Source organism: Netta rufina, assembly GCF_964035555.1.
Source record: "Netta rufina genome assembly, chromosome: 3".
In the NCBI taxonomy this organism is placed as follows: Eukaryota; Metazoa; Chordata; class Aves; order Anseriformes; family Anatidae; genus Netta; species Netta rufina.
This window is the reverse complement of record NC_140125.1, coordinates 25540705-25568391: the sequence shown is the minus strand read 5'-3', so window position 1 is coordinate 25568391 and position 27687 is coordinate 25540705. Positions and strand designations below refer to the sequence as shown.

The following is a 27687-nucleotide window of genomic DNA, read 5'->3' as shown; positions in this document are numbered from 1 at the left end:
TACTGGAGGCAGTATAAAGATAGTGGTTTGGCCTTAGCGCAATTAACCTCCAACATTTTCAAGCCTGCTGAGAAGCAATCTCCACATAACTGTGTGGAAGATGCAATGCTTTGCCACTGAGAAGGCCTAAGACAGACAATACTTCTGCATTGCTGTTTCCACTCCTTTAAAATAAACCATCCCTCCTGTGCATTTGCCCTTACAATTTGGACTGTCCTATCTGGATGCAAATCTGCCCTGCCAAAACCTGAATCAAGCCTCTTGGGTCTACATCTGAATGAAATTATGGCTAGATGAGTAAGCTAAAACAATTGTGAAGAAAACAAACAATTGTTCTTATAATGCTCCTTTAAGATCGCAATTAGATAAAATTAAATCAGCAGGAATTTCTCCACACAAAGCAAATGGAGCATTTAATATCCTGCTGAAATAAAACATGGCACACCAAGCTCTCCTACGATATCATGTTAAAACCACAGACTCCAATCTAGTCAATGTTATAGCTTTGTAAATAACAATAAAAGATCTGCTCTTTCAGGACATTCAATTTTCACTTCCTCCAATTTACATGGGACCTTAAAAGTAAATCTACGTGCGACTTACGCAGCTCCCCACCTGCCCCCCAGTGAAAAAGGAAGAGATAAAGATGGTATAGATACAGATTATAGAGAAATAGATGATATATCCATATCCCACTTTCCCTCTAACAAGTGGAAAATAATGCAGTCAGGTCTAGACTACAAATTCCTCTTCCTGACATTCGGTTACTGCATATGTTACTCTCATAATTATGTACTATCCATATTTTGTTTTCCTTTAGCTTTGATAACAGCAAAAGAAATAGAAAAAGCAAACTGTCCTTGTGGAGGGCAATGATTTTCCCTCACAATAAATTACCGCCTTGATTTCCCTTCCTATCTCATTCATGTTTACCTGCCAGCTGAAAGCAAATTATACTCCATGTATGGAAAAATAAGTGTGTGGCCTCCTCCCCTTGGACTGAAAGGGTACTGCCATTTCTTGACAAGCATATAGGAACAGAAGCTAAGGCTGACACATGGCAGGGAAGGTGGTTACTTACACCTACAGGCAGCTGTAGTCCTAATATTTCTGCTTGCTTTCGTGTATGATTCTGCCACAGGTTTTTAAGATGGGGACAGGGAACCACCACTTTCTTGGGATGGTGGAGTAAACCCAATAATTTCTTCATTGCCTCTCCATCTTCTATGTACACTGTGAAACAGGATCCAACTCATTTTAGCAGATGCCTTATGCAATACCACCAGCCACTGTACACTTGCAGAGACACACATGTACGGTGCAGGGACAACACTGTTCCCAACTCATCGCAGTCAAGGCCATATCTGACATTCAGCCATTGAAGTCCCTCTGCACTATTACAGTCATGATCATTTTTTTCAACTATAAAAAAGAGGAAATTGCTGCATTAGTTGGTCAAAGACTACAGAGCAGACAAGTACTACAGGGTTCAAAATTTAGGGATGTGCTCTTGTGGATGGCTACAGCAAGTCTAAGTCTAAAAGCAGGTCAACAATCTTAATGGCTTTCCATTAAGTCCCATAAACTTGATTTTAAAAAAAAAAAAAAAAAGAGAGAGAGAATGAGGAGAGTGCAAAATGGCTCAAATCCTTCCCTCTTTAGGCAAACAGATCTGCCTCAATCTGTTCAGTGCAATCCAGGCTACAAACAAGCTAGCTACAGCATGCAATGGTGCAAAAATCTCTTCAGCCATGATTAATCTCAGCTGAACCCAGTGACATGAGAAATAAATAAATAAAGTATTCTATTCTTATTCCCCTTTCCCATTCAAGTTCTGGGGCCATATTACATAAGGGGAAATTATACCTAGTCCTCTGCTGATTCCATCCCTTATAAACAGCCATTCACAATCAGAATGCATTTTAGCAGCACACACATCATGCAAATAATGTTTTCAAATTCTTTCTCAGGCCACTGTCAGTTACAAGTCAGCCAAGCCTGTGGCTGTACCAAGGAAACCTGTAGGCATTCCTGAGTGCAACTGTACAGTAATGCACTCAGAACAAGGCAGCCAGGAACCAAATTACAGGACAATCCACAATGGGGAACGGCCATTTTCTTGTTGAACTGTGATGCTGGATTAATAAATCTATTTTGAAGCTTAATCTTCTTCATGTTGTCTTATGACTTTTGGATGACTTACTATGACAGTCATCAGGCTGCAGATCAGCACACCTCAAAAGCCGTGCACAATTCTCCAACCTGCCGATGAGACTGGGACTCTTTACTCTTGTTCAGGACAAACAAGGAAGGATCCTATCTACCTGCCTGAAATCTGACAAATGTTATAAGTGTCTCTTGTGGGAAAAATAAGTGTACGTACAAAGGTCTCTATTGACTTTTTACATCACACATCATTCTACTAATACTAATAGCTGATCTCTAAACAGGGTCCACAGACCAAATTTTAACACCACTGTGGGACAGCATGGGATGCAATTCATTAATACTCTTTGCTAAACCAAAAATCAATTAAAAAGTTTATTCTTTTGAAAGTTCTTAGCTCAAACAAGGATAGTAAAAACACAATAAATGCAAAACAGCTGGGATGCAAGGCCTGGGAATAAATTGCTTTACTCTTGGGATAAACTGTTATCTGTGGTGGTTTTGTTTTTCTTTTTAAACTAAACCTTCTAATAAATGTTATTTTTCTCATCCGTTGCTCAGCTCTGAAGACCACAGTGGTTTTATAGGCTTCGTTTTTAATTGTTAAACAAAGGCTTAAAGTCTCCCAGTCTAATCAAATCTTTACGACTAACCTCACTACCCGTGTACACAGCCCCCCCTTGCAGTTCAGCAACTTTGAACAACTCACAGAAGTGAAGAAGTGCTGCCTAGTCAGGCCCTCTGGGAGTCATTAATTGACAGCTTTTGCAGCAGTCTGAAAATTTAAGGACAAGACGCTATTTTATAGAAAAACAGCTCATCACCCTAATTTCAAGGTTCATCTCTCAGTTTCAGTCTTTTACTGAAATGCTTTTCCAAATGTCAAAGATGACCCCAGTTTCAAACAGAATGGGTCGGATCCAACCTGGGTCAAAGAATCAGTTGTTTCCTACACTAGGATTTTCTGTTCAATCTTGGAGTACAACCAGGTCAAGCAGTTCTAATTTAGAATTGATTTTCTACTAAAATCAAAAATGGCACTCTTGACCATTCAGGTATTTGTACATTTATATCAACACAAACTGTTTTCTAACAAGGCCTCCTATCCTCTCTTTCACTGTATTTCTAGAAGATATTTATAAGAAGTTAAGTTTACTACTATTTCACGATTTTATTATTATTATTACAGTTTTATATAAATTTCTGATGCACACATGCAATTGGAAAGATAACACAAGAACCCGTACTTCCTCTTATAATTGTGAGGAGAGATTAAAAAGGTCCAGACTAGAAGGCCTCAGGAAAGTGCCCTGTCAGCCTCAGCAATGGCATATGGCATCTGCTCAGCCAGATTTCTAGCAGTTTCTTGATTACAGCAGTTCTAACAATTATGTTATCATGCTGAATTAAGGAAATGCATACCTTCATAGTGTAAAAAATACAAAAAGTGCATTGAAAGACAGTTCTGATTCTCAAGCTTCCCTAAATTAAGAAACAACTGCTAGCTAGGCTGGCATAATTCATGCTCTTACTACCTTTTTGCCTGCATATCTCAAAGAAAGCTGCAGCCAGATCTTATGGCCTCTACCCGAAACACATTTAATTCAGGGGCAATCTTTTCAAGATACTCATTACATTAAAATCCAGCACATCTCTCCTGAGCATGAGTAAATTTTAACTTTTCAGTGACCTGTGACTAGGTCAGGTTATCAGAAGGCCAGGGGATCGGCCCGAAGGGTCTGCTCCAAAGCAGAGAACCCAGCACTGCCAAATGAAGCGCACAGAAGTGGCTGATTGTTTTTTAGCAGCGACAAAATAACCCATTTCCCCTAACCGCATTTGGATAAATGGGGAAGTTTTTAAGCAGCAGTAGTTCAAATAGATAAGTCCGTCTCAGACGGATAAAGCAGCAACAGCCCAAATGGGTAAGGCTTAGAAAAGTTAAAAGCAAAGCCAAGTTGAAAACAGCCTCTTAATGGAAGTTCTGCATGACCTATGCTTTGCTCGGCTCTCTTCAGGGCAGGGACTGGGTGATTTGTCTCTGCCTTCGTAAAGTGATGAGTGCACCTCAGCGCTTCATCCTAGGCAATAACAACCGTATAAATGGAAGAAGAGAGAGCTACAGAAAACTGAATTGTATTTCATCCAGGCTGCTTCCCGCTAACTAATCATCACTGCTACTTAATTCTCCTCATAACCTACACATTAACGTAAAAAAACACAGCGGTACAGTGGCTTGCCTTGCTACGTCTTGCTTTTTTTTCCTCATTCATATTAAAATGAATCACAATACATAAATCATCTTGCTTAAAAGCAATTTTCTATTGGAGGGGGGGAAGGGGAAGGGATTGTTTTGTTTTTAATTATTTTTTATTTCTTTGACACATCAAGTCTAAAGACTGTGTTACATGACTGTTAGTAATTTCTTTACTTCAGTAGAAATTTTGGATAGAATCAAAAAAATGCATCTTTCATCCCAACAAATCAAACCTAATACAAAATACCTCAATTTGTTTAAACTTTTACTGTAAATGTTGCAGAGAAATTTTTTGAAGTTTATACATTTTGTGTTTGTCTCTTAGTCAAATTAACAAGGAATGCAATCTAAGGTGACACACATGCAAAAAAAAAAAAATTACTTTTTTTTTCATTTCTGACCAAGTACAATTTCTTCTAACTCAAGTATTAACCCAAGTCAGTCAAAATCAGTTCTTTGTTATAAGAACATAAGCCTGGTCTGAGAATATACCTCTCACATGCGTATTAGAACCAAGCTGGATGGACACAATCACACACATTACACTCCAAACTCCAAGGCTACATGACAGACATTTATATGCTAGTCTGCAAGGCTACATGATTTCAAAACTTGAAAATCTTTCATATGAATTGGATCCTTTAAGGCTTAAGTGTAGTTTACCTTTGGTTTATATAACACTGTGCAGCAGTCACACAGTAATTTAGAGATGCAATTTATTTCTCTATTGTATGGAAGATACAGGCTACATTACAAATTGCAAAGGCTGCTTTATTAAGTGACAGCCAAAGCTGAGCAAATAATTCACCTTGGATAATTTATACACTTTATTTTTATTTCAAGAATGTCTGTGAGGAGATTACAGTCACTCTGACGTATCTGTTAACTGAAATTACCGTACAGAATTCCTCACGTGGTTAGCTGTTACATGCCAGATGTTCAGAGCTGTGCTTCACTGTGACTGGCAAACAAAACTTACGGAATTGGCTGTTCTGGCTGAATGATCACCAACAATCATGTTTCTTGTACAATGCAGAATTTATTTTTTTCCCTTGAGTGCTCGTTTTATCTGGTGTGCTTTTATCAAATGCTTGGCAAGTTTAGCTGAACATGAAATTTAAAAAAAAAAAATAAAAATCATTGCTGTTCTACTGATAAGAAAACTGTGACTGAACAGAAGTTAGGCAGGAAATCTTGGCCTATCTCCTGCAGCATCCTCAGTAATGTGGTTCTTACATTACACGATTCTAAAGGAGAAAACTCCTACTGATTCAGAATAGGGAACAACTTCAGTTAACTACATCATTTCTTATTTGCATGGAAAAATCTCCAATGGATGGCTTCACAACCTCTGTGTGTGTGTGCACACGTGAGTGAAAGGAAAAAACCTTTCTTAGACCAGAAGAAACTGAAACGCAAAAATTGATATACACTTACCCAAAACAAAATCTTGCCAAATCACACTGAACCCACTTCATTTTGCTTTCATTTCTGACTACTAGATTTATACAGAAAATGACAGAGCATCAACTTCCATGGGAGCCAGAGAACTGGCTCCAAATTTCCAATAAAAGGTGTGGAGAGAAAAGGATCAGTTGCTACTGTCCCAGGAGAAAAACAACATAAAATATTTCTATTCACTCAAATACCAAGGGATCGGCCTCATTTATCTGTAGCCATCACTCTGCAGCAGCAGAGATTAGCAGTTCAGGTTTCTTTAATGTTGATTTTACAAGGAATCTGGGCTGAATGTTTTCTAAACTGAACATTATGATAAAACATGGAAAGTACTGTTAAAGATAAGGAGGAAACATATCTTTAAAAGGCATTTTGAAAACCCTACTTCAATATTTTTTTACTCGCGCTGATTAAATGGAACAGCAAGTTTTTCCTGAGCTTTTCTCCCTGTGATGGACACAGGAGGAGGCATTGTGGGATACAAAATGACCCAAATTGAGAGGTTTTAATTTGTTCTACATTTGCCATGTTAATTCATGGCAACTCAGTACATTAAAAGGTAGTAAGCTTTTGATGTCCAACTTAGAAAATCATAGAATCACTAAATGGTTTGGACCAGAAGAGACCTTAAAGACCATCTAACTCCAACTCCCTGCCATGTGCAGGGACACCTCCGACCAGACCAGGCTGCCCAAAGCCCCATCCAGTCTGGCCTTGAACACCTCCAGGGATGGGGCATCCACAGCTTCTCTGGGCTGCCTGTGCCAGTGCCTCACCACCCTCTGAGTGAAGAATTTCTTCCTTACATCTAATTTAAACCTACCCTCTTATAAAGACATTCCCCCTTGTCCTGTCACTCCACCCCCTGACAAAGAGTCCCTCCCCAGATTTCCTGTAGCCCCCCTTTAGGTACTGGCCACTGTAAGGTCTCCCTGGAGCCTTCTCCTGTCCAGGCTGAACAACCCCAACTCCTTCAGCCTGTCTTCATATGAGAGGTGCTCCAGCCCTCTGAGCATCCTCATGACCTCCTCTGGACCCATTGTAATAGGTCTGTGTCTGTCTTGTGCTCTGGGGGCCCAGAGCTGAACGCAGTGCTCCAGATGGGTTCTCACAAAAGCAAAGTAGAGGGGATTCAACCTTTGATGAAGCCCAGGACACATTTGGCTTTCTGGACTGCAAGCACATGTTGCTGGCTCGTGTTGATTTTTTAATCAACCAACATTCCCAAGTCCTTCTCCTCAGGGTTGCTCTCAATCCATTCTCCACTCAGCATGTATTTGCACTTGGGAGCAGTTGTTAGTATCAAACAGCACTAAATTACACAGCTGATTCCAGAACACAAAAGAATTAGTTACCCCACTACTTTTCACCTTTTTAGATTCTTGTGTAGTACAAAATATCATGAACTTGATTCCTCAGGACATGAAATTCACACTATGCTATATATGCAATCCTGTTCAGAAGTAGAGGAAAAGCGAACTCTGCATATTTATTAGCTTCCTCATTTTCCAGTAGACATTCCTTTTAGAGTGGCTGTATGTGATCAGAAACTTTAAATTTAGAAAGTTTTCATCTCTCTTGCCAGGCTGCCATGAGTGACGGGTACTGGATAAAGCCACTGTGAGAACTTACCTTATCACAAAAGGGTCTGACAGAATCAAAGGATAAGTATCACCTTTTCAGTGCTGTAGCAACCCCATCATTTATCTATATCTATTGGATAATCTCACTCTCTTCTCCTAGCTTTGCTTCAGAATGTTGTTCACAGCACTGTCAGCTTCTTCTGAGAGCCTCCAAACTAAAATTGTCATTCCAAGTTAATGCAGATCAGCTTTAAATTTTTATAATATATTTTATATAATGTATATTATATATGATTGTATGTTGTGATCATTATATGTATTGTTTATTATTATATATTCTATATTTCATATATTTTATATTATTTTGTCTTTAAGAGATCACCACATAATCTGAAATCAAGCTAACTGAAAAATTTTCAGCAAAACTGGATTTTTATCAGAGGAGTGGCAGGCCCAGCACTTTAAGTTCTTCTGCAATCCTAAGTGGAATTTCTGATGAAGGGAGATGTGACAAGGAAGAAACAACCCCAAGAATGTTCAGTATCTCAGTGCTCAAATACAGCTGCCATTGACCAGAAGAAACAGAGTTGGAGCAATCCGGAGATGAGATGATTGCCCTTCCTATTTACCTATGTGGAACAGGAAGGACAAGCCAATGACTTTATGCAATGTTGCAATGTTCCTGTATGACCTTAAGCAAGTATTTGTTCCTTTCTCTTTCAATTTTTCAACAGACAACAAATGTTTAATGTCATAGAGCTGCCAAATTCATTAAAATATACAGGCTGTGGTAAAGCTTACCTGACTGGAGCTTTTTTAAAGAATAACGTAAGTGCTTGAGTAGAAGAGGCTATAAAAACACTCTGTGCATCTATACTTGTACACAATGTGTGTATCAGCTGTGAAACTCACCCAATATAGCAACGACTTCGTCATCCTGGATTACTTCCAAAGACCCTGAAACCACAAAGCAGAGGCTGTCAACACTCTCGCCGGCATGGTAGATCAGGTCTCCTGGGGCACAGTGCACTGTCTGAAACTCCATGGCAAGCGCTCGAAGGCACCCATCACTCGCCAGCCTGAAGGCTGGGTGCTCCTTGAAAACTTTACGGTTCAGATGCACGCAGATATCCGCTCTCATGTCCTTAGGGCATATCTGCAAAACCTGAAAAGGAAATTGGGCAATCAATTCCTGTACGCGGCTTAAAAGTGCCACATGATTATCCCCGTTTTACTACACAGGTTATGAAATGCTTTTCTTCCCATAAGACTTCTAATCTCAGTCCATATTCCCGTTTCTATAGGTACACATGTGCCACAATACTCAGTCTACTTTACAATACCTGAAGGAAAATAATGTTTGCATCTCAGCAACATGTTCTAATGGATATTGAATTACCCTGATAAGGCCTCAGGTTTTTAAGACAGAAAAAAATTAGCTGTACATCAGTAAGGGAAGTGGTGGAAAAGAGCCTGCTGAAGGGATCACTTCTAGTGGCTAGGTCTTTATTTAGATAGATATATTCTATGAAAAACCAGCACAAATTTTCCAAGTGTGAGAGTAGTTGTATAGAAAAAAAAGTATAATCTCATAACCCTTTCCAAAAAAATAAAATAAAATATATTGCTAGTTTCATTAGCTCGTAATATTGAGGTTTGCAGGTAGGTGTTCAAATTCACCTCCTCAGTGGCAGTACCATATATTTTTTTTCTCACACAAGAAGGGACTTTAAGGTATTATACTGTGTTGCACGACTTTTGGCAATTAATGATGTGTGTTCCCAAGGGTACATAAATCAATGCTCAGCACAGTGGTGCAAGTCAGGACTATTTCTGAAGGTTTTTAATATAATACAGAAAGCTGAGTGGAAAGAATACAGAATCACTACTACATGCACAGATTAAAAAGTTCCTGGCAAAAACTCTGGAAATGCATGAACATGAACAAGGATGACAAAATCCTTGGAAGATCAGGACTGTGACGAAGTACTTCTCGAGATGCATTATTTGCAAAAAACTTTCTGAGTAGTGTGAGTCTGCCTCATTTTTCCCCAGTAATAACTATTTCATCCAATTAAGGAGCACCCTGGGTGAGCTTCAGATTTACTCCCACACATTTTTCCTGGATGGAAGGAGATGGCCGCTTTGATGCAAACACTCCTGGAAAACGTGAAGGTAACACATGAAGCACAATGGCTATGCCTACACCCTCAGTGAGGCTCTGTGTGATCTCTGAGCAAAGAATTAAGCTCATAACTGCAAAAGGCCGTGGTACCAGGTGTTAGGCCTGCTACTCCAAGAGCAAATGGCTCTATCACTGCTAAAATCATCTTTAGCCCACCTTCAAGAAGACCTGCTATATATCACTTCTGAAAGGGATATTTCTATAGCAATTAACTGTAGGTCACTCGTAGATGATCTCTCTCACCCGCCCTACAATGAGCAGCCCCCAAACCTGCCAATTCTCAGACTTCAAGGCTCACAGGAATGGGTCAGGACAGAAAGACCAGCATTAAACATGGAACATAGGCAGTATGGAACATAGGCAGTGGCTATCGCTGTCTTTGCAATTACCTCATTTATTCTGGCAGCAAAAACATTCTGTATTTGTAGATGCTTGCCAATATTTGGCTCCAGAATTATACACAAGTACACTTCACAGTCATTTGAACATCACACACACAAAGGGCTGCCGTAATAGAAATAGTAATAAGAAAACCTGAATATACAAGAGAACATTTAAAAAGAGACTCTTATCCAAAAACCTCTTGGTTTCTCATTCTAAGAAGAAGTTAGCTAATTTTCCATTCTCCACTTAAGAGAAGTTGTTTCCAGATTTCATAAAAATAATGAGGAATTAAACGCATCTGAAAGTTACAGACAAACAGCAGGAGATATTCATTTATATGGGAGGTATAAACCAGATCATCATGGCTTAATTTTAGAATCTCAGCAGCTCTTGGTTACATTTTGTTGTACTGGCATTTACTAGACTTATAGACTTTGCTTTCAGCTGATTATTCACTCCTTGGCATACCTGCAGTTAACACTGAATTGACAAATTTGTGGCCTACAAAATAGTGTAAAGATTGGTTTTGTGTTAAATTCATCTTTAAATATCTGCCTCACCTGTAGAAAACTGTATTACATTACACAGTGGCACAACTACCACTGTTCTGTCGCAGGAACAACACATGTTTTATTCATTGCATGGCATCCAAGGAGTTATACATAGGCATCAAACCAACGGAGCTCAGACCCGAGCGTTTACAGATTGGCAGAGCCATTAGTCAGACTTACATTGTGTTGGCTTTTGCAATGCAGATGAAAGTTGATTTCTTGGTTTTACAGTCATCACCAATGGCAGTTCAGCTATGCACACACTAGTTATTGAAATCAACTCTGTGAAATATGCTCTTTGATGCTTTGATAATTTGAGACTTTTTTTTTTTCTACTTATTAAGGTAATTTTCAAAGGCTACAGTGAGTTGTGCTTGGTTTGGTTCTCCTGCTGTGTCCAAAGGCATTCCTAAAGCATTTCTCCTCTTATCAGAGGAAAACAAGAATGGACTTTGAAGATAAGCTAAAACAAATTTGTTTTACATAGCAATTTTTTCTTGTTGCTACATTAAAATGATGATAGAAGCTTGTATTGAGGAGTGAATGAAAACACCAGCGTTCCTTACACTGTGTATCTTCAGGTCTTGATTCTCCACCTTTCCCAAGTGTGCCTACCTCGATGCTCACAACCGAACATAAAGATATTTTGTAGGAAAACAGACAGAGCAGCTTCTAATCAGCACTATCTAGCACTACAATACCATTTATTTCTGAAAGCTGGTGTTAGAGAGTGCTTCCCAAAATCACAGTCTGGGATCTAAATAGCAGATATGCTGAAGACCACTGAGGAAAGCAAACAGTACCTCCTGTACCCAGCAGTCTCCAGACAGCACAGTGCAAGGCCACATCTGCTCTACCCTTCCCCAGCGACACTTTAACAACTAGACAGAAATGACTTTGTTTGCTCTTTAACTCCAGCATCTACAGGTCTGAATACAGAAGCAAGCAGCCAAGCAGGAGGCTGGTGACTGGAGCACTGGTCTGATTTCCTGAATGCATCACCTCCCAAACTACATCTCTTCACAAGCAGAAGAAAAACAGTATCTGTCCCCACAAAAGCTGGCAAATAACAGGAGAGCAGAAAGTAGTCACTTTGCACATTTGTTCTGGTGAAGGGCCATTTACTACATTAAAAAACACAATGGGAATTTTACTTGTAAATTTGGTGAATTAGGATGAAAACATTCCTCTCAAATAAGGTATCTTTCAAACAATACATTATTATTATTAATGAAATCTGGAAGTGGCTATTGTATCTCTAATATTCCAATCAAATTCTACCAAGACAAAACAAATTATACTTTGTATTCAGGCCCACATACCTGCAAACCTCTAATAACAGAAAAATTGCATAAAAACCTCATGCGAAGAAAATCTGAGGCTGTGTTAGAACTTGGAACTTACTTAGTTATTTTATTTATTTTCTGAAAAACAAGCACTTTCATTCGTTTTTATAGTACTTCGTGCCATATCACCAACGACACATATGCACTTTTACCACCGATGTAACTGGTGATATGACAGAATGGCTGAAATGCTGTAGTTGAGAGTTTACAATGAAGGGAAGCTGCTACCCCGTACTATTTAAAGAATATTTGTCGTCTTTACTAAGGAAGTACCTCCTGTTTATTTTAATGCAATGCTTTCAGGATGTGAATTGCTTCCTTGCAGTTTAATTCACTTACCTTCTCAGTATCTATTCCTCTGGACATTGACCAGGTGGAAACAATGTAATCCATCACACGTTCACTCAGTCCTTTAGGGACCTGGTAGAGCTTTAGGAAGTCTCGGACACTGTTCAGCATTTCATGGTATCTGTTCGTATTAGCATACATTTGCTGAAATATGGTTGTCACATTACCAAAAATGGTTGCATACAGAAGGGCTGAAAAAAAAAAAAAAAGAAAAGAAAAGAAAAGAAAAAAAAAGAAATAAATAAAAAATATAAAGAAAAACAATAGGTATAATATAATACTTTGTGTTGATTAGCCTATGTTCCAATGTGCTGTAAAAGACAAGAAATGCCAAGTCCATGGAAATTAATGCAATTTTGGTGCTTCATTAGGGAGGCCTGATGAGCACAAGCATTTTTTGCAGGTCAGACTTAGCATTACAAGCAGATGACCTCCGCCTGCTTTTGTGATGACGAGTCCTGCAGCACAGAGTTCCCGAAGCACAACTATTTGTCTTTGTCCATCAAACAATTCAGTAGCATCCAAACCCTTACGGAGCCACAACAGAGGAAAATAGAATTTTGAGACAAATAGCTTGACAGCAGACACTTTAAAATTTCATCTCTGGTTTATAGTGCCTGTGTATAGTTGCCATCAGTGACAGATTCCCAAGCTCTAAGTGCATTACCACAGTAGTAAGCCGAGTCATCATTACCCACCTCGGTGTGACAACAACAATGCATCAAAGCAGAAGATGGAATATGTAATAAGCAGCTACCATGGGTCAGTGATTTATAGATGTAAGTTTAATAATACATAAAAACTCACATTATGTTTTATATTCTTCAGGCAGAAGAACAGCAAGGCCTGAGGCAAGAGCTAAAGCCCTCAAACACAGACCACCACGCTGCTCTTCTGACTGCACTGGGCACTGACACAAAGCCAGCCAGTGGATCAAAATGTGTTTAATGTGTTTAATAATGAACATAAGATAGAAAATAGGCAGTATTTCCAGTAGTGGAAGGAAGTAGATGAAAAGGCACAAGGCTCAAGGAAATCCACCTTCTGAAGCCCAAGATGGGACAGGATGTTGGTGGCAGTCTTGGTGGCTGTGTTTTGATGTCTTGCAGAGGCTGGGGCTGTTTCAGCTAATCCAGCTTTGAATGAAAGGGAAGGACAGGAAACCTCACAGGGAGCTTTCCTGTATCAGGAATCAGGCTGGCGATAAGCAGGTGAGAGGCTGACTCTGCAGCCAGGGAGAGGAACAGTCAGACAGCAAACGTGCTGACAGCCACCAGTAAGTGCCCTGGCTTGCTGAGGACATTCTTCCTCTTTATCATTTCCTGTCCCCTAAAACAGGCACTGAATTGTCAGTATCATACGTGTTCCACTCTGAGATAAAAATAAATAATTGAAAATCATATTTATTAAAAAAAATAGTTTATTGCCTTATCTAAACCCCCTTTTTTTCTGTTACTCCTTCCCTCACCCCATCTTTTTTAATATATATATTTCCTCATTCATTCCTTTGAGTGCAGCTATTTATTCAGGTCAGCATTATAGTCAGATATCCATAAGCCAACTAAGATGCTTTAGGGTTTTATGACCAACAACAACAACAACAACTTTAATAACGTGCAGGAGAAGCTTACAAGACTGTCTTTTCCCTGATCATCGAGAGATGCAATTTAAAATCAGACTAGCTCAAGGTCTTTACACAGCTGTTCCTCTACAGAATTCCTTCTTAATGTTGTATAACTTCTTGATTTTCATGAGTTCCTGCCGAGACCAGCTCCCCCCTTTTCCCACTACCCCTCTATACAGACAAGTGGGAGCTTGGACCTGGGAGCACTTGCCTGGCTTAGTCACCACAGCTACCTCTTTGCCTCCTCAGTCCCCTAAACTGATCAGGATGCACTATGAAGTACTAATATTTGTATCCACAGTGCAAACTCTGAGTGAATTAAATCTGAACAAGGCTCTCAAGCCCGGTGGGCTCCATAACACCTCAGGAATGCTAGACAGGTTAAAGGCTGCACAGGAATCTCAGGTTGTAGCCAATTGCAGCTATTACTGTAGATGTCGATCCAGGGATTTTGCTATCAGAAATGGCATAAATAAAAGCAACTATTAAGAGGAGAGCAAGGTACAGAGCTCAGCTTTGAGAGACAATTCTAACAAATCCCAAACTCCTCTTTCAGGACCAATTCATCAGTCTGCCTTCAAGTGCCTGATGTGCTGGACATCTGCCATATAACTTACTTGCCTTGGAGCAAATACAAAAACTGGTATTTAGACACACAGCTTGTACTTAAGTATCTTTGTCTCCAGTGGCTGCATAAACATTTCAGGGATGGTCCTTGATTTTCCATGATTTTACTTATTTCCTAAAAGATTATCGCTAAGAAATCTTGGTCTGATGTTTTATCCTGTTCAAAATAAAGCTTTGTTACAAGGCACCAAACACCACTTCAGACACCTGTGCAGTTTTTGTATTGCAGCTGATGATTACCTTGCATTTTAGGGTAACAAGCTGCAGCATAACCAAGGTAAGAAAACAAAGGGCATTACCTAAAATAGCAAGCTACCATCTAACAACCCTGCTTAATACGCAATATCCATCCAGAGCTAAAACAACAATGGTCACTCAAACTACAAAAGATGCTAAAACTGCACTATTATTTTAGGATATGATTCTGTATCCTCTAATTTTCTGTATAATTAAGGTATGAATTTATGGATATGATTACATTTGACCTAGAATGACCTGAATGGTCAGAGAGGTTGAAAAGGCAGCTCTGCCTCAGCCCCGTTCAGTTGGTTGGCACTGCAATATTTAACCTTGTCCAAGACATACACCTGGATAAAATATCTAAAAAAAGGCACTTTCTCATAGTGAGAGGCCCATATCAAGGTGTGGAATTTGAACTCCAGACCTGCTTTAGAAGTTTTCTTTCCACCTAGGAGGCTATTCACACCAAACCTCACAGACAAGTACACTTAAAAATTCCAATCTAAACTTCCCCAAATAAGCCCATCAAAAGAGACTCAAGCCTCAAAAAATGAATGTGAGTCAAGGCTGAAACACTGAATATGAGTCAAGGCTGAATATGAGTTTAGGTCTCTAACTAGGTTTCCACAGAGTGATACCTTCTTCTTCCACATATGTCCAGAAAACTGAATTCCACATGGAGTTGCAATGAAGTTAAAAAAGATCTTAATGCACAGTCCTAGATTTAAGTTAGATTACCTTTCTCCTAAAAATTCACTTCTTTTGGCAGGCTCCTGAGCTGCTTCTGCAGGAGAACAAAGGAAGTCCATTTAAAGCCTTGGCTGAATCTCATAAAACAGACCTTCCCCTCGATTTTCAAGTGCAGCCTCACCAACTCAGACTTGCAGAAACAGATGGTAAGAAGGATTTACCCCTTACTGCATTTCAAATGTTTTCTTCTGTTGAACAACAAGATGTCAACTTCCTTTGACACATACATACAAAAGCATGCCAACTAATTTTTTTTTTAAAGTAGAGAATATTAATAGGGACACAGGGACTAGCAATGTATAGATTATTTCTGTTTAACCAATTTAGCTCAATTTAGGCCTGAGCTAAGCCATACCTGAAACTCTGATGCTGTGAGTCCTGAAGAATGAAGAATGCTTCAGAGAAGAAAAAACAAACAGACTTACTATATACGCTCCTTAATTTATGAGTACTTTGTTTTAAAAACACACATTACCTTTCCCTTACTATGTCCTGTGTTGCCCTCTGTCATGCAGATGTAAACACGCCCCTGAACCATTGCTATTTACACAGACCTTTACCAGGTTCCCTACAAGAAACCAAATCAGGGCATCCAAAACCATGCAAGTCCCACTGGTTGGACTCTGCAGCAGGGAAAGTCATCCAGAAACATCATTCTTCTGTCAGCCAACACAATGGTGAAAACAGATGACAGATTAGGCACAGGGTCACAAGAAAATTCTTATCTGTAGGTTTCTGGGCCACCATACTTGTGAGCATCTGACTGTCTCATGTTCTGGCAAACAGCAAGACCTGCTGATTCAATGTCTAGGAATGTAATAGGCCTACGCCAGCAAAAGTAAAATGAAGGCTCCATCCACCCCTTTACTGTCTAGCTACATGAAACCTAAATAAAAAAAATAAAATAAAAAAAAGGACATTTTATTCTTCATTTCAATTATTACAAGGTGAGCAATCCTAGAGCAATTTCCACTGCAAATTGCAGCTACAATGCTCCAGTACGACAATTATCTTGGCAAGAAAAATTATTGCTGCCTACATTAATTTTTCATCAAGAAAAAAAATCCCCAAATTTACAATGCTTAATTTATCATTAGCTAACCACTTTATTACTATTAAAGACACATTAAAGCCATGGATATTTGCTGCCTAAAATTGGGTAGAGACATTAGCATATTAAACACTGACCTTTCCCTGCAAAGAAATAGTTAGCTCTGTCCCTTTCCTTTCTTTCAAGGGAACAATGAAATGAATCCACTGCAATACATCACAGCCCCAGAAACTTCAGAAACAAACACTCTCCTCCCACAGGAAGAAAGTTGGGGAATTTACGACAGAGCAAAACCTCGAGATTCTTGTTTCAGGACTGATTGAACACCGTGACATTAGACCGCTGCCCTGTAACAGTGACAGTGCAGGTCGTATGGTTTCATGTCCAACATCCAAAGGTCCCTGGAGCTGTTTGCTGCAGTTTGTGGAGTTGCCTTATGAACTCTGTAGAAATGATGAGTTCTTTAGTAGTCCTATGTGAAAGGGACAACAGAAATAAAGAAAAAGGACTTGGGGAAAGGAGGGGAATGCCCTCGCAGGGCATGGATTTGACTCAAGCAAGGCCACAAGTGTGCCACATAGGAAGGTTGCAAATTAATTTGACCCTAAAAGCTTCTTTGGATGCATCACTGGAAGGAGGCAGTGTGGTGGGTTTTGAGAAACAGTGTCTAAGAATAAACCTGTTGCGACCATGTCTACACATAGACCAAGGAGAAAGTATCTTCTGCAGAACAAACAAAAACCTGTTCTAGCACTGCATACAGAGCTGCAGCACATCAAGCAGAGAACAAACACCTCCTCTCCATGAATGTCAAGATCCCTCAGAAAGAACAGGGGATTTTTTCTCCCCACCAAGACATAAATATTCTTCTCTGACAATAGATAAAGAAAAACACATTGTCCTCAACAATGTGGCCACCCATTTACAATGCAGTCTGTGTCACCCCATTTAAGCCAGCGTTTAAATAACGTCAAAGATAAAAGCATAGTAATTTCAATAGCCAATTACCCGCATGAGTGAATCATGAAGGTCAGATACAGGTTGGAAAGGTCACCAAATAATCTGCTACTTTTAATGATGTAACAAATAAGAATAGAGAAATAAATACAAGTCACGGTAGGTCTCAGTTACCGTGGATAGAAGACCTGGGAGCTGATTTTAGAATTATAAGAGGAAGAATTTCTATCTGTAAGAATGAGAGGTTTGCAATTACCCCAATTACAGATGTAAGTGCTGCATACGGTTCCTGAGATGAATCATCAGATTGATGATGATTTGTTCAAAATGCACTCATCCAAATCCCTTGCATACAAAATGTGTGCATAAGGACTAGATAGCAACAAGTGAGACCAAAACCAACCAGCAAACAACCTCTCACATCTTGCCCCTGAGACTTGCAGTTCTTCCTAAAACTGAGCCGCCTTCACTTGCACTTTCTAGAAAGCTGATCCAGAAAGTCTGCCTGCCTGCATATCAGTTCTATTTAACAATTTTTAAAACCTCTAAAACAAAGCACCTCTCTTTCATACTTAAGGATTACTCTGTGCTACTCTAAATAGTATTCAGAGAGCAAGCACCTGGGTTTACAAACAGTAGATGACTGAAATGTATAGCTGCACTTTGTTTCACTGACGGGTTTCTAGTGCACATCAAGTTCATGCATGAGTTGAGAAAAAACACAGCCTTGAAAACTCATAATATGTCACTTCTCACTGAAGAGGAAACATAACAGTAAATTAACCACAAAAAAAATGCACGTCCCAAAGGCATTTTTCAGATAACACATTGTGAGGTCACACAAAATCAACATTGATCAGATAAAAAGAAAAGCAGAAATTAATAACTGTATGGATTATAACATAATCATATGAGGAAAACACATTGTTTTTAAATGTGCAATTAGAACAATGTAAGAGCTTATAATTGCTTGAGATTAGGGGTCTTGATTAGTGGTAATTATTCCTACTTAAGGGTAGAGAGTATGCAGTTAAAAGAAAAACACTGCACTGTTAATTACAGCCAGCAAGCAAATACCAAACTGAACAGGTATCTTATCAAGGCATTATTTACAGCACTAGTTTAATAGAATTGTTATTTGTAGACTTGCAACTTTCAATCGGAGCATCTAAAATAAGATTTACTTATCTAGTATCTATATAACCTTCTAGAACAGTAGAGAATTTAAATAGGTTGCACCAGTTTCTATCAAGACAGATGCAGAGCTGCTTAATTTGGTTCTCCTTAGGAGGCTTTGTATTTTATAAATATTTTTCTTACTTGTAACCTTTTGCTTTAATAAAAAGATAAAAGCTAGGCAATGTATAGATGCATCATTTCATTCTGCTAGTAAAAACACAAATGTAAACAGCCATAATCTAATAGGTCAATTAATATTATGCAGTTTGTGTATTTTCACAACATATTTGCATAATACTTTCACAAGATATAAAACAAATTACAGTTGCTTAGCATGTACATGAATTCCTGCATTTTACAACTTGGGAAAAAAATGTTTTTGAAGTGAGTTTCCGGAGGAACTGTCTCTCCTGCTGTTCCAGTGCCTGTTCGTGCTGGCTCTTCCCATGGCTCTCTATTCTCCCAGACTGAACTGATGCACTGAACTGCTCCACCTCCCTCTGCTTTCACTCCACCAGCTTCTAAATTTCCCTTCAGTTTAGGTACCCTACAAGCAAGAGTAGAGTAGTAGCAATGGCAAAAGCTGAAGGACTGGCACACAATTATCAACTGAGCAAGCCCAAAATCAACGCGATGACAAAGAGCAAAGCAGAAAGTCTGAATAGGCCATGTGGGACATGAATGAGCATCAAGCTATGTGGCAGAAGCACTTCTAGGATGAAAGGTGAGAGACCACAGGCAAGTTATATCAAGCTCTTAGTCAAATCCTACTGCAAATCTTCTAACACTTGTCATTGCATTTGCTGCCATCACACTGCTCACAACAGACAGAGCACAGGAAGAAACACCAAGCCCCAGCTACAATGGAAATGTCCCCATGCAGAAGGACAGGCCACTAGTAAGGAGACAGCTGAGAAGGGGTAAACAACAGAGCATTACAGACATAATTTTTTCCCTTCCCATCCCCCCCAAAAGAAAACCAACCACATAGACCAAGAACTGCCATGGAATACAAGTCAGAGACATAAACAAGGGAACAGCTGCTCTAAGAAGCCACTTGAGCAACTACCAAGGACTGCAGTCCCAGAAACATCTGTGCACCTTAAAAATAGGCTGTCTGCAGTGCGTAAGGGCACAACAGGAAGAGTTAAGAGCAGCTCTGGAACAAACACCACGGGCAAGTCCCACTCCTCCTCTCCTCGCACCCTTTCCTAGCAATACAATATAAAGGCAGATTGCTACTACAGCAGCAGAGACCTAGAGGCAAATAACCTCCTCTTGCCTCAGGGACTTGACACCACTTACATTTTGCCAGTTTAAGGCTTAACATGGAGAAAGAGAAGTAAGTGTTGGCAAACCACCAAGCCTTCCGATGACACTGAACCCCAGCATCCCTAAGGACGTTTCAGAAGCGAAGTTTCTTGATTTTGATTTGATCTGGCAGCACCCACGCAGCTGGTAGCTGCAATCGCAGGTGTTTTGGCTCACAAGGATTTCACAAGCCTGGGCATCGTGGGCACCGCAGATCTCTGACTAGCTTTGCTTTTGCTTTCAGCATGTTTGGGCTGAGATAAACAGCACGGAAAAACACAGACCAAAACTGATCAGAGCAGCGATCAGAGCCAAAGCGAATAAAAGCCAGTAAAACAAACTTCGGCACGAGCCATGCGAGAGCTCTCCAAAACAAACAGCTCCAGAGGAGGGCCAACACCAAGCTGCACTCTGTGGAAGGCTGCTCCTCGGATCCAAGATCCTGCTTCTGAAGAGGGAGGATAAAAGGCCCCCGGCAATCTGTGCAAAGGAAGGGTGGGTATCGCCTCCAGTGCCAAGGCCCAAACTCCTACTGGTGTACAGCAGCACCCAACTGAATTAACACAAATTAACACTGTAAGGTCTGGATTTTGTCAAATTAGGAAGCATCTAGACAAGTAAAATGGCAAGAATTCTGATGCACAAAACTCGTCGTTCATTTGTTTTGACAGTTCAGTGTTGTATTTACAGTGAAAGGTGCAAACAGCCATCCAGAGGGGGACCTAATGGCAGACCCAGACTCCAGTGCAGCCAAGATGCTTGTAGAAAAGCAGATTACCAAAGCAACCAGATGCACAGCAAGTGGGAGCTAGCCTGTGAGGAGCTGGATGTATTCCTGGTTGCACAGAGAAGTGCTAAAGAGTCTAGTTGTGTATTACAGTTCTGCTGTAAAGGGCAGCCAACATAAGACACTAACACGACACTGAAAGGAATTAGAGAAGAGCATCCTGCGTACGAGATGTCAAGCCAGGGGACTTTGAATCTCCAGCCACAAGCTCCTCTCACATTCAGGAAAGCTGGCCTGCAGGTTCTTATTCTCTTAACAGCACTTGCACATCAAGGAGTTCACCTGACTCTTCTCACTGAAATTATCTGAAGGGATGAATATTTCTCTAAGGCCGCTTACAGGTTAGGCCCAATGGGATAACATGGCTTTATATCCAAAGGTTTATCATAAAACAGCTATGAAACTACATGCTCTGCTTCAGCTTACAGGTAAATTCTTAAACCTGCATAATTGCCATGACTAACTCCAAACACAGTAACGCCTGAAAACTAATTGAAATTAGGGCCTTAGCCTTTGACACCAAAAAGACCTTGAGAGGGCCGCTGCAGTTTGATCAATAAGCCCACAAACAGCTCCTGGCAGAATCAAATTTTATTTCAGTCAAAATACAACAATATGGAATAGCAAGAGCAACTGGCAGAAGACAGGCAAGGGGAAATGTCAGCAAGATTACTAAAAGGTTTCTGTAAAACTAGAGAAAAAGAAAGATAATTCCACAGAAATTGTACTTTCCAGTTACCTCTTCATGCTTTATCCCCTGTAACACAGGTTCATCTCTGATAAGAAAAGGCAGAACAGACAGAAAATGTCCTGATTTTCACAACTAGTTAAAGGGGGAAAAATAACCCAACAGCTACATTTCCTATGAATAATCTTCAGGGGGTCAGGAAGGGTTATAAATGCAGAGCAGTATCTTGATGATGCTCTAACTTTTAAGCATGTGTTCTCCAGCGAATGCTAAGCCTTGCTCTAGACCACGCCAATTTGATTATCGAGAGGAAACTAACTGCACAAACAGATTACAGCTGCAAAAACCATCTGTATTCCAAACATACGAGGCCAGATTCACCACTGGGACACTTATCAACATGGGATGACTTTAGCTCAACATACTCACTAGCAGGTTTCATAATGAGGAAAATTATTAAAATAGTAAAATCTGATTAAATCCTCTGCAATTTGCAAGAAAGGACACCATTTTACTATTTTGTAGAATTTTATGGACAATAAAATTTAAATTGTCTAGAAAATTGAAATGGATTTCCATTTCATTTCACAGCACTAATGAACAGATCACTATTTAAATGAAGATTGAGCCATTTAAGGGCATCATTTTTCTTCTACAATTTATACAGGGTAATGCATGGCCATTTTCAATTACTTGGTTAAAATTAAATCTCCAGATACTCTTTATAGGTTTTTACTGATTTGTACCCATACGAAGGCTTTTGCTTTGAAAGTTGTTTTTTATCTACCCTCAGCTCATCTGAAATGGTTACCCTCAATTAGAAGCAAATTCAGATTTTTTTAATCTATTACTGAAATAGACCTGCACGTAAAGAAATAAATAAAAAATAGGAAAAGATTAAAGGAAGAAGGAAGAGTTGTTATCTTTTCATGTGAAACTGGTTACATTTGTGGTTATTCTGGCTCCTGTTTATGCTATTTCCTCTGTGATTTGTATGAAGTTTTCCACAAAGCCTGGGGGGAGGAAAATAGAGGGGCTTTAGGAGGCAGTTTTTTACCCAAACTTTCTGGCCCTTTTCCTACTACCCTGCTGCACATCAACCAACATTTACATTTACATTTACAATCCTAGACTGTATTTTCCTCGACCACATATGCAACACAAGCGTATGCTGGCTCCAGTCACTTGCTGAGAAGTGCCCCAGCAGCATTCTTCAGGATTCTCATACTTTAAAGTGAGATATTTACATATACATTTACATTCACAATGATAAATGGATTCAGGTTGATTCTCTCTACTCCAACCAGAGTGCCCATGTAAGTTCATAGCTGGCTGCATTTCATGTGGGTAAGTTCAGATCTGCATCCAGCAGTAAGAATATAAGGAGGAAGGACCCAAGGCCTCCCCTGAGGCTGCAATGATCTCACTTCTTATTAGCAATGCACTTAAACATAAGCTTTAAACACTATTCTACAGGTGTGAGCATGTATGCCTGCAATTAAAGTTAAGGACACTGTTAGGAGAAATACTGAGACAAAGAAGCTCCCGTCGACCACTAGCTTTCAACCACTAACTTAGAAAAGCTTTTGCTGTTTATGCAGCAAGTACATCACAGTCTTTTTATAGGTTTTGTCTTCTCTGGGAAAAAATGAAAAGGTAAGATTTTAATGCCTATTAATTATCCCAGGATAAAAGCAGAGTGGGATGAAGGCACTATGGTTCCATTGTGAAGTGAACCAGAGGTGGGTGGCAGAGAGCTGGCCTTACCCAACGAGCTGATATAAAAATTGTACATCTCTTGTTCCACATCACATTCCACAGAGAAGTGACATCCCCAGATTAGCTACACTGTACCCAAACCAAAAAGCTAGTTAAAGAAAACCCTCAAAACAAAATGTCCATTTGAGAGAAAATCTGGGTCTTCTTTAGTGTACCTGGCCTTCATTTACCAGAACCTTGGAAGCTAACTTTGCTCCAGGTGGTCACACTGCAAAACAACCCATGATCTATACACTGGCTGCACAGAGAGGTTGTGTTAATCATCAAGGAATTGTCAAGCCCATTTAGTTGACAGGCCTGCCAGCTGGAGTTAAGAGCACCACTGCACTTGACCTGATGGTGGTGTAGAGAAGGATGAATGGATACCCAAGTTAAGAACAACAACTAATTCTCACTTCAGGTTCACTTTGCTGTGAAATTAAGCCCTTAAAGCTATTGCACTTAACTGGACTTATACGTGACTGCTTGGCTTCCCTGCAGCTTGGGTTCTGAGGCTTCTGATGCAATAACCTTGGTAAGCCAGGTTCCCAGAGTAGTGTTACTTCAATAACCGCAGAAAGATTGCACGATGCTCTTCAGCTGGCACTGAGTGACCTGCAAATCCCATCTTGCACACACACACATTTTACTTCTGGCTGCAACAAGTACAAACAGGTTACGTGACTATATTCCACACCGGGTTTTCAAATGCTTCCCAAAGAAACCTAGGGACAAACCAGTCTAAAAGCTTCCCTTTTCTTATGTCATTAAATAGCTCCAAATATTTAATGTTGTTTACAACACAAATAAGAATACTGAAGTTTTTAATTACGTTGGGTAAGCCAGTGAGGTCTGCAATACAGATGACATTCACAGGTGAAGACTAATTTGAGCTGGTTAAAGACTAATTGTCACCAGAATGACTGGGTCTGAGTCATGCTCCTCCCACACACTAATCATAGATGTGCTTGCAAACCAGCATCAATAGGTGCACACAGTGTGTGCAAGAATGTGAGACAGGAAAAATTCACAGTCTGTGGCTTCTCTAGGGGGCCTGCTTTACTGATGAGTGAAATGACGGATTAGCGAAGACGTAAGTTATTAAAAAGTAGCTGAAGCAACCATATGGGTTTTTTAATGAGAAACCATGGATGACTGCATGTGAGAAGAATACTTTTCTCTGGAATGGTGAAGAGGGTTATAGCCTAACTTTCAGAAATGTGTAATCATTACTGTCCCTATGACCTCAATCTTGAAAACACTTGCATTCCAGGCTGACCCTGCTGTTCACCAGAACTCAGCAACACTAAAAGCAGCAGAAAAGGCAGGCACATATACAGCTGGGTGTTCTATACCCAACTTCTTAAAAAAACATCATTATACTCAGGGGGTAGATGTAGTTGTGTAAGGGACACTGCCTAATTTCTTTCTGAAGTAAACATTACAAAGAAGTCACCTATAAAAATCTATAAAGCATGTCAGGTACCTGAGCCTTGTGCTTTGGTGAGTGTGATAGCAAACCAGCACAAAACAGAAATATATTTGCACATATACCAATGTATATAGTGAAAAGTAATGATGTAGTATCATTAATTAGAATGGGGAAGGCAGATATCTTTGCACATAAACACTTGCATCTCTGCTCTCACCTTTCTCTAGAGTTATGTATTTTCTGGCAGGCAGGAAGCTTTATTTGGCCAGTTGCACAAGAGAACACCTACAACCCTAGCACTCCCAAAAGATCCTAGGAAAAATACTGGTACTTTCTAAGGCCTGTGTAAGTGGTTTCATGTGCATGCATCAGCAAAATCACAGGAACCACAGGTATATAAGGTGGCTGTAGCAATTGGTAAAGGTATTCAGAATCTCAAGTTTTATGTTAGCCCTAGCATGTCATCAGGGCTCACACCTCAGAAGAAACAGTTCATCATCACAATACCGGGCAGCTAATATGAGAACAGTGACTTCTCCTGAACTTAAACCCTGATCTTTGGATTCCAGAACAAGATGTCCTGACAGTGGAGATTCCTGCTCTCTGCTGACGCTATATACCGCATCCTGCTTAATTTTGCACTAGTCTTGAGGCTGTCACTATGGAATTTTTCCCCAATACTTCTAGCAGATGGAGAATCATTTTCATAACATCAGAGGACTTCCAGAAGAGGAGTTTTTGCAGTTATCACAAGTCTTTCCCTTGTTTCAGCACTGAAGCACTTGTCTTCTGTAATTCTCTGCCACATACAGTATCACCCAAATAGCATCTACCATCTCCTCTTACATCCTTCCTTTCCACTGACAGAGGACACAACAAGATCTTACAGCTCATGCAGTCATTGAAGACGAACAATATGATTTGGGCAAACAGTCACTGTAAATATATTATACGTCATTTACTGGCATTGAAGTTATCAAATTATAAGGAAGTAAAAATGCAGGAACACAGTTTAGCACTTAACAAATTGTGGTAATAATCTGCATGCTCATCTTTTAAAAGCTATGTGAAGAACGATTTGTAAGCTGTGCGTGTTACTGTGAATATTCATTTATTCGTCTTAGGAACAAAGCACAGATAGAAAGCCTCTCAGCAGCCAAGATGTTTTATACTATATAGCTACTACTGGCTGACAAATATTAATGATTCTTGACAGAATACTTATCTTTGATCTGTTGCTGTAATCAATCAGCACATGAGCACCAGGCTATTAAAATATTTTTCTGTCTAGCTCACTTGATGCGGTTTGAAGGGAACACAGCCTCAGTTTTTGGTCTTGTTTGTTTGTTTTTAAATTAAATAAGAGAATCTGCCTGCAAACTACACAGCTAGACTTTCTGGATAAGTGTATCTTGTCTCCTAAATATTGCTCCTTATGCTGAGCTTTCTGGATCTGGTCACCACAGTTTCAGCTCCCTCTGACAAATGTCCCTCTGATGGATAAACATTTATCCTGCCTTTCTCAATATACCCTATGTGAGAGCATACAGTCTTCTTTAAAGTGTTTCCCCCTATCAAATTCTTGTCACCTGCCGGGCCGAAAAATATTCTTCATGCGTCCTTCCAGGAGTTCTGCCCTCCTATTTTGTCTCACCTCTTCCAATTTTCTATTCAATACTCTGTCTTCCTCCAGCTTCTCAGAAACCTGTCACGGGAACAGTGATTTAGCAGTCTCTCTGCACCACAGAGCCTGCAAAATTTAAATCAACAGCTTAGCAGACCCATCAAAGAGGCTGCCAGACCTTCTTGGCCTCACTAGAGAAGCCTAATGACTAGGAGGGAATCAAAGTTAAATTAGATGGTCAAGAACAGAGAGAGCCTTCACAGGTTGGAGAGGGGGAGGGACAGGGATGTGAGCCTAAGTAAGAGTGGGGACAGAAGAGGAGAGAAAGAATCTACACAAGATTAGGAGGGCATGGAAACAGAGAGAAACAAAAACTGTCATAAGTCACATGGAACAGAAAGCACCAGATGACAGCTGAACCTGTCAACAATAGAGAGAGAGTTTAAACATCCATTTTTTTGGGCAGGCTTGACTTCGGTGGTACCAAAGTCCTCAAAGTCAAAAAGACACTTCAGCAGCACTGTAGAGCAGGAATAGCTGCACAGCGATACGGTATGCTAGAAGACTGTAGGGTTGTACTTGCAAGAAGTGCAAAGCAAGAGAGGCAAGGCCTGCAGAGCACAGACACAGCACAGTTGGCATCAGGTCCCACGGGACAGCGTGTGCCGGAGCTGGGAACGGAGCCCAGCCCGGCCTCTTCAGGCCCACTCCCCTGTGCACCAGCCCCCACTGGCTCTCACTGCACTTGCGGCATTCTTCAGCATCAATGTGATAAGCAGCAGGGTTTCTTTGACCTTTTTCCCATCAGCTTATTTCCTTTGCAGGCCATAAGATCCATTTTCCATGTGTCCAGAACCTTCTGCAGCTTCTAGAGGCTAACAAGCATCGACTGCCTCCAAACGTGAGGTAACCAGCTCCCGGTAAGACACAGAAACAAGTCTCTAGGTGAATCGTCATTTCTCCAGGAAAAAGCGTTCATACCAAAAGCCTGCTTAATGAAGAAACAAGTCTTATTCACTAATATTAGCAAGTGAAATGCAGAAGTAGTAGGCTGAGCTGTGCCTAACAAGCATCCCTAAAAGTTCTGCTGGAAGAGTGTGTGTCAGTACACTGCAACGCATGACCCTTTAGACTGTGCAAGTCAGCTCAGAGAAACACAGTGGCTGTAATAACAAATAGTGTAGTGAGAATGTTGTCTTTGCTAGAGGCTAATGAAAATAAATTGCTTTTTTTTAATATATATCTTAAAGCAAATATTCTATGATTGTTATTTACTTTTCTCCATTTTTTTTTTCCAATGCTGAAAGCTTAGGTAATAAGTCAGAAAGATGAAAGAATAAACACTTTAGAACAAGTCAAGGGGAACAGACGAGAAATCCAG

At 40.0% G+C, this 27687-nt stretch overlaps 1 protein-coding gene across 1 annotated transcript in view; it reads right to left on the bottom strand.

The window, feature by feature from the left end:
- KCNH1 (potassium voltage-gated channel subfamily H member 1) overlaps window positions 1-27687 on the bottom strand; it is a gene marked incomplete at both ends in the record, with an annotated part of 181064 nt that overhangs the window by 79666 nt on the left and 73711 nt on the right. Inside the window, 2 exons of the mRNA XM_084284995.1 lie at window positions 8377-8629; window positions 12270-12469. Of these exons, the coding sequence (XP_084141121.1) occupies window positions 8377-8629; window positions 12270-12469 (453 nt within the window). The remainder of the gene's footprint in view (window positions 1-8376; window positions 8630-12269; window positions 12470-27687) is intronic.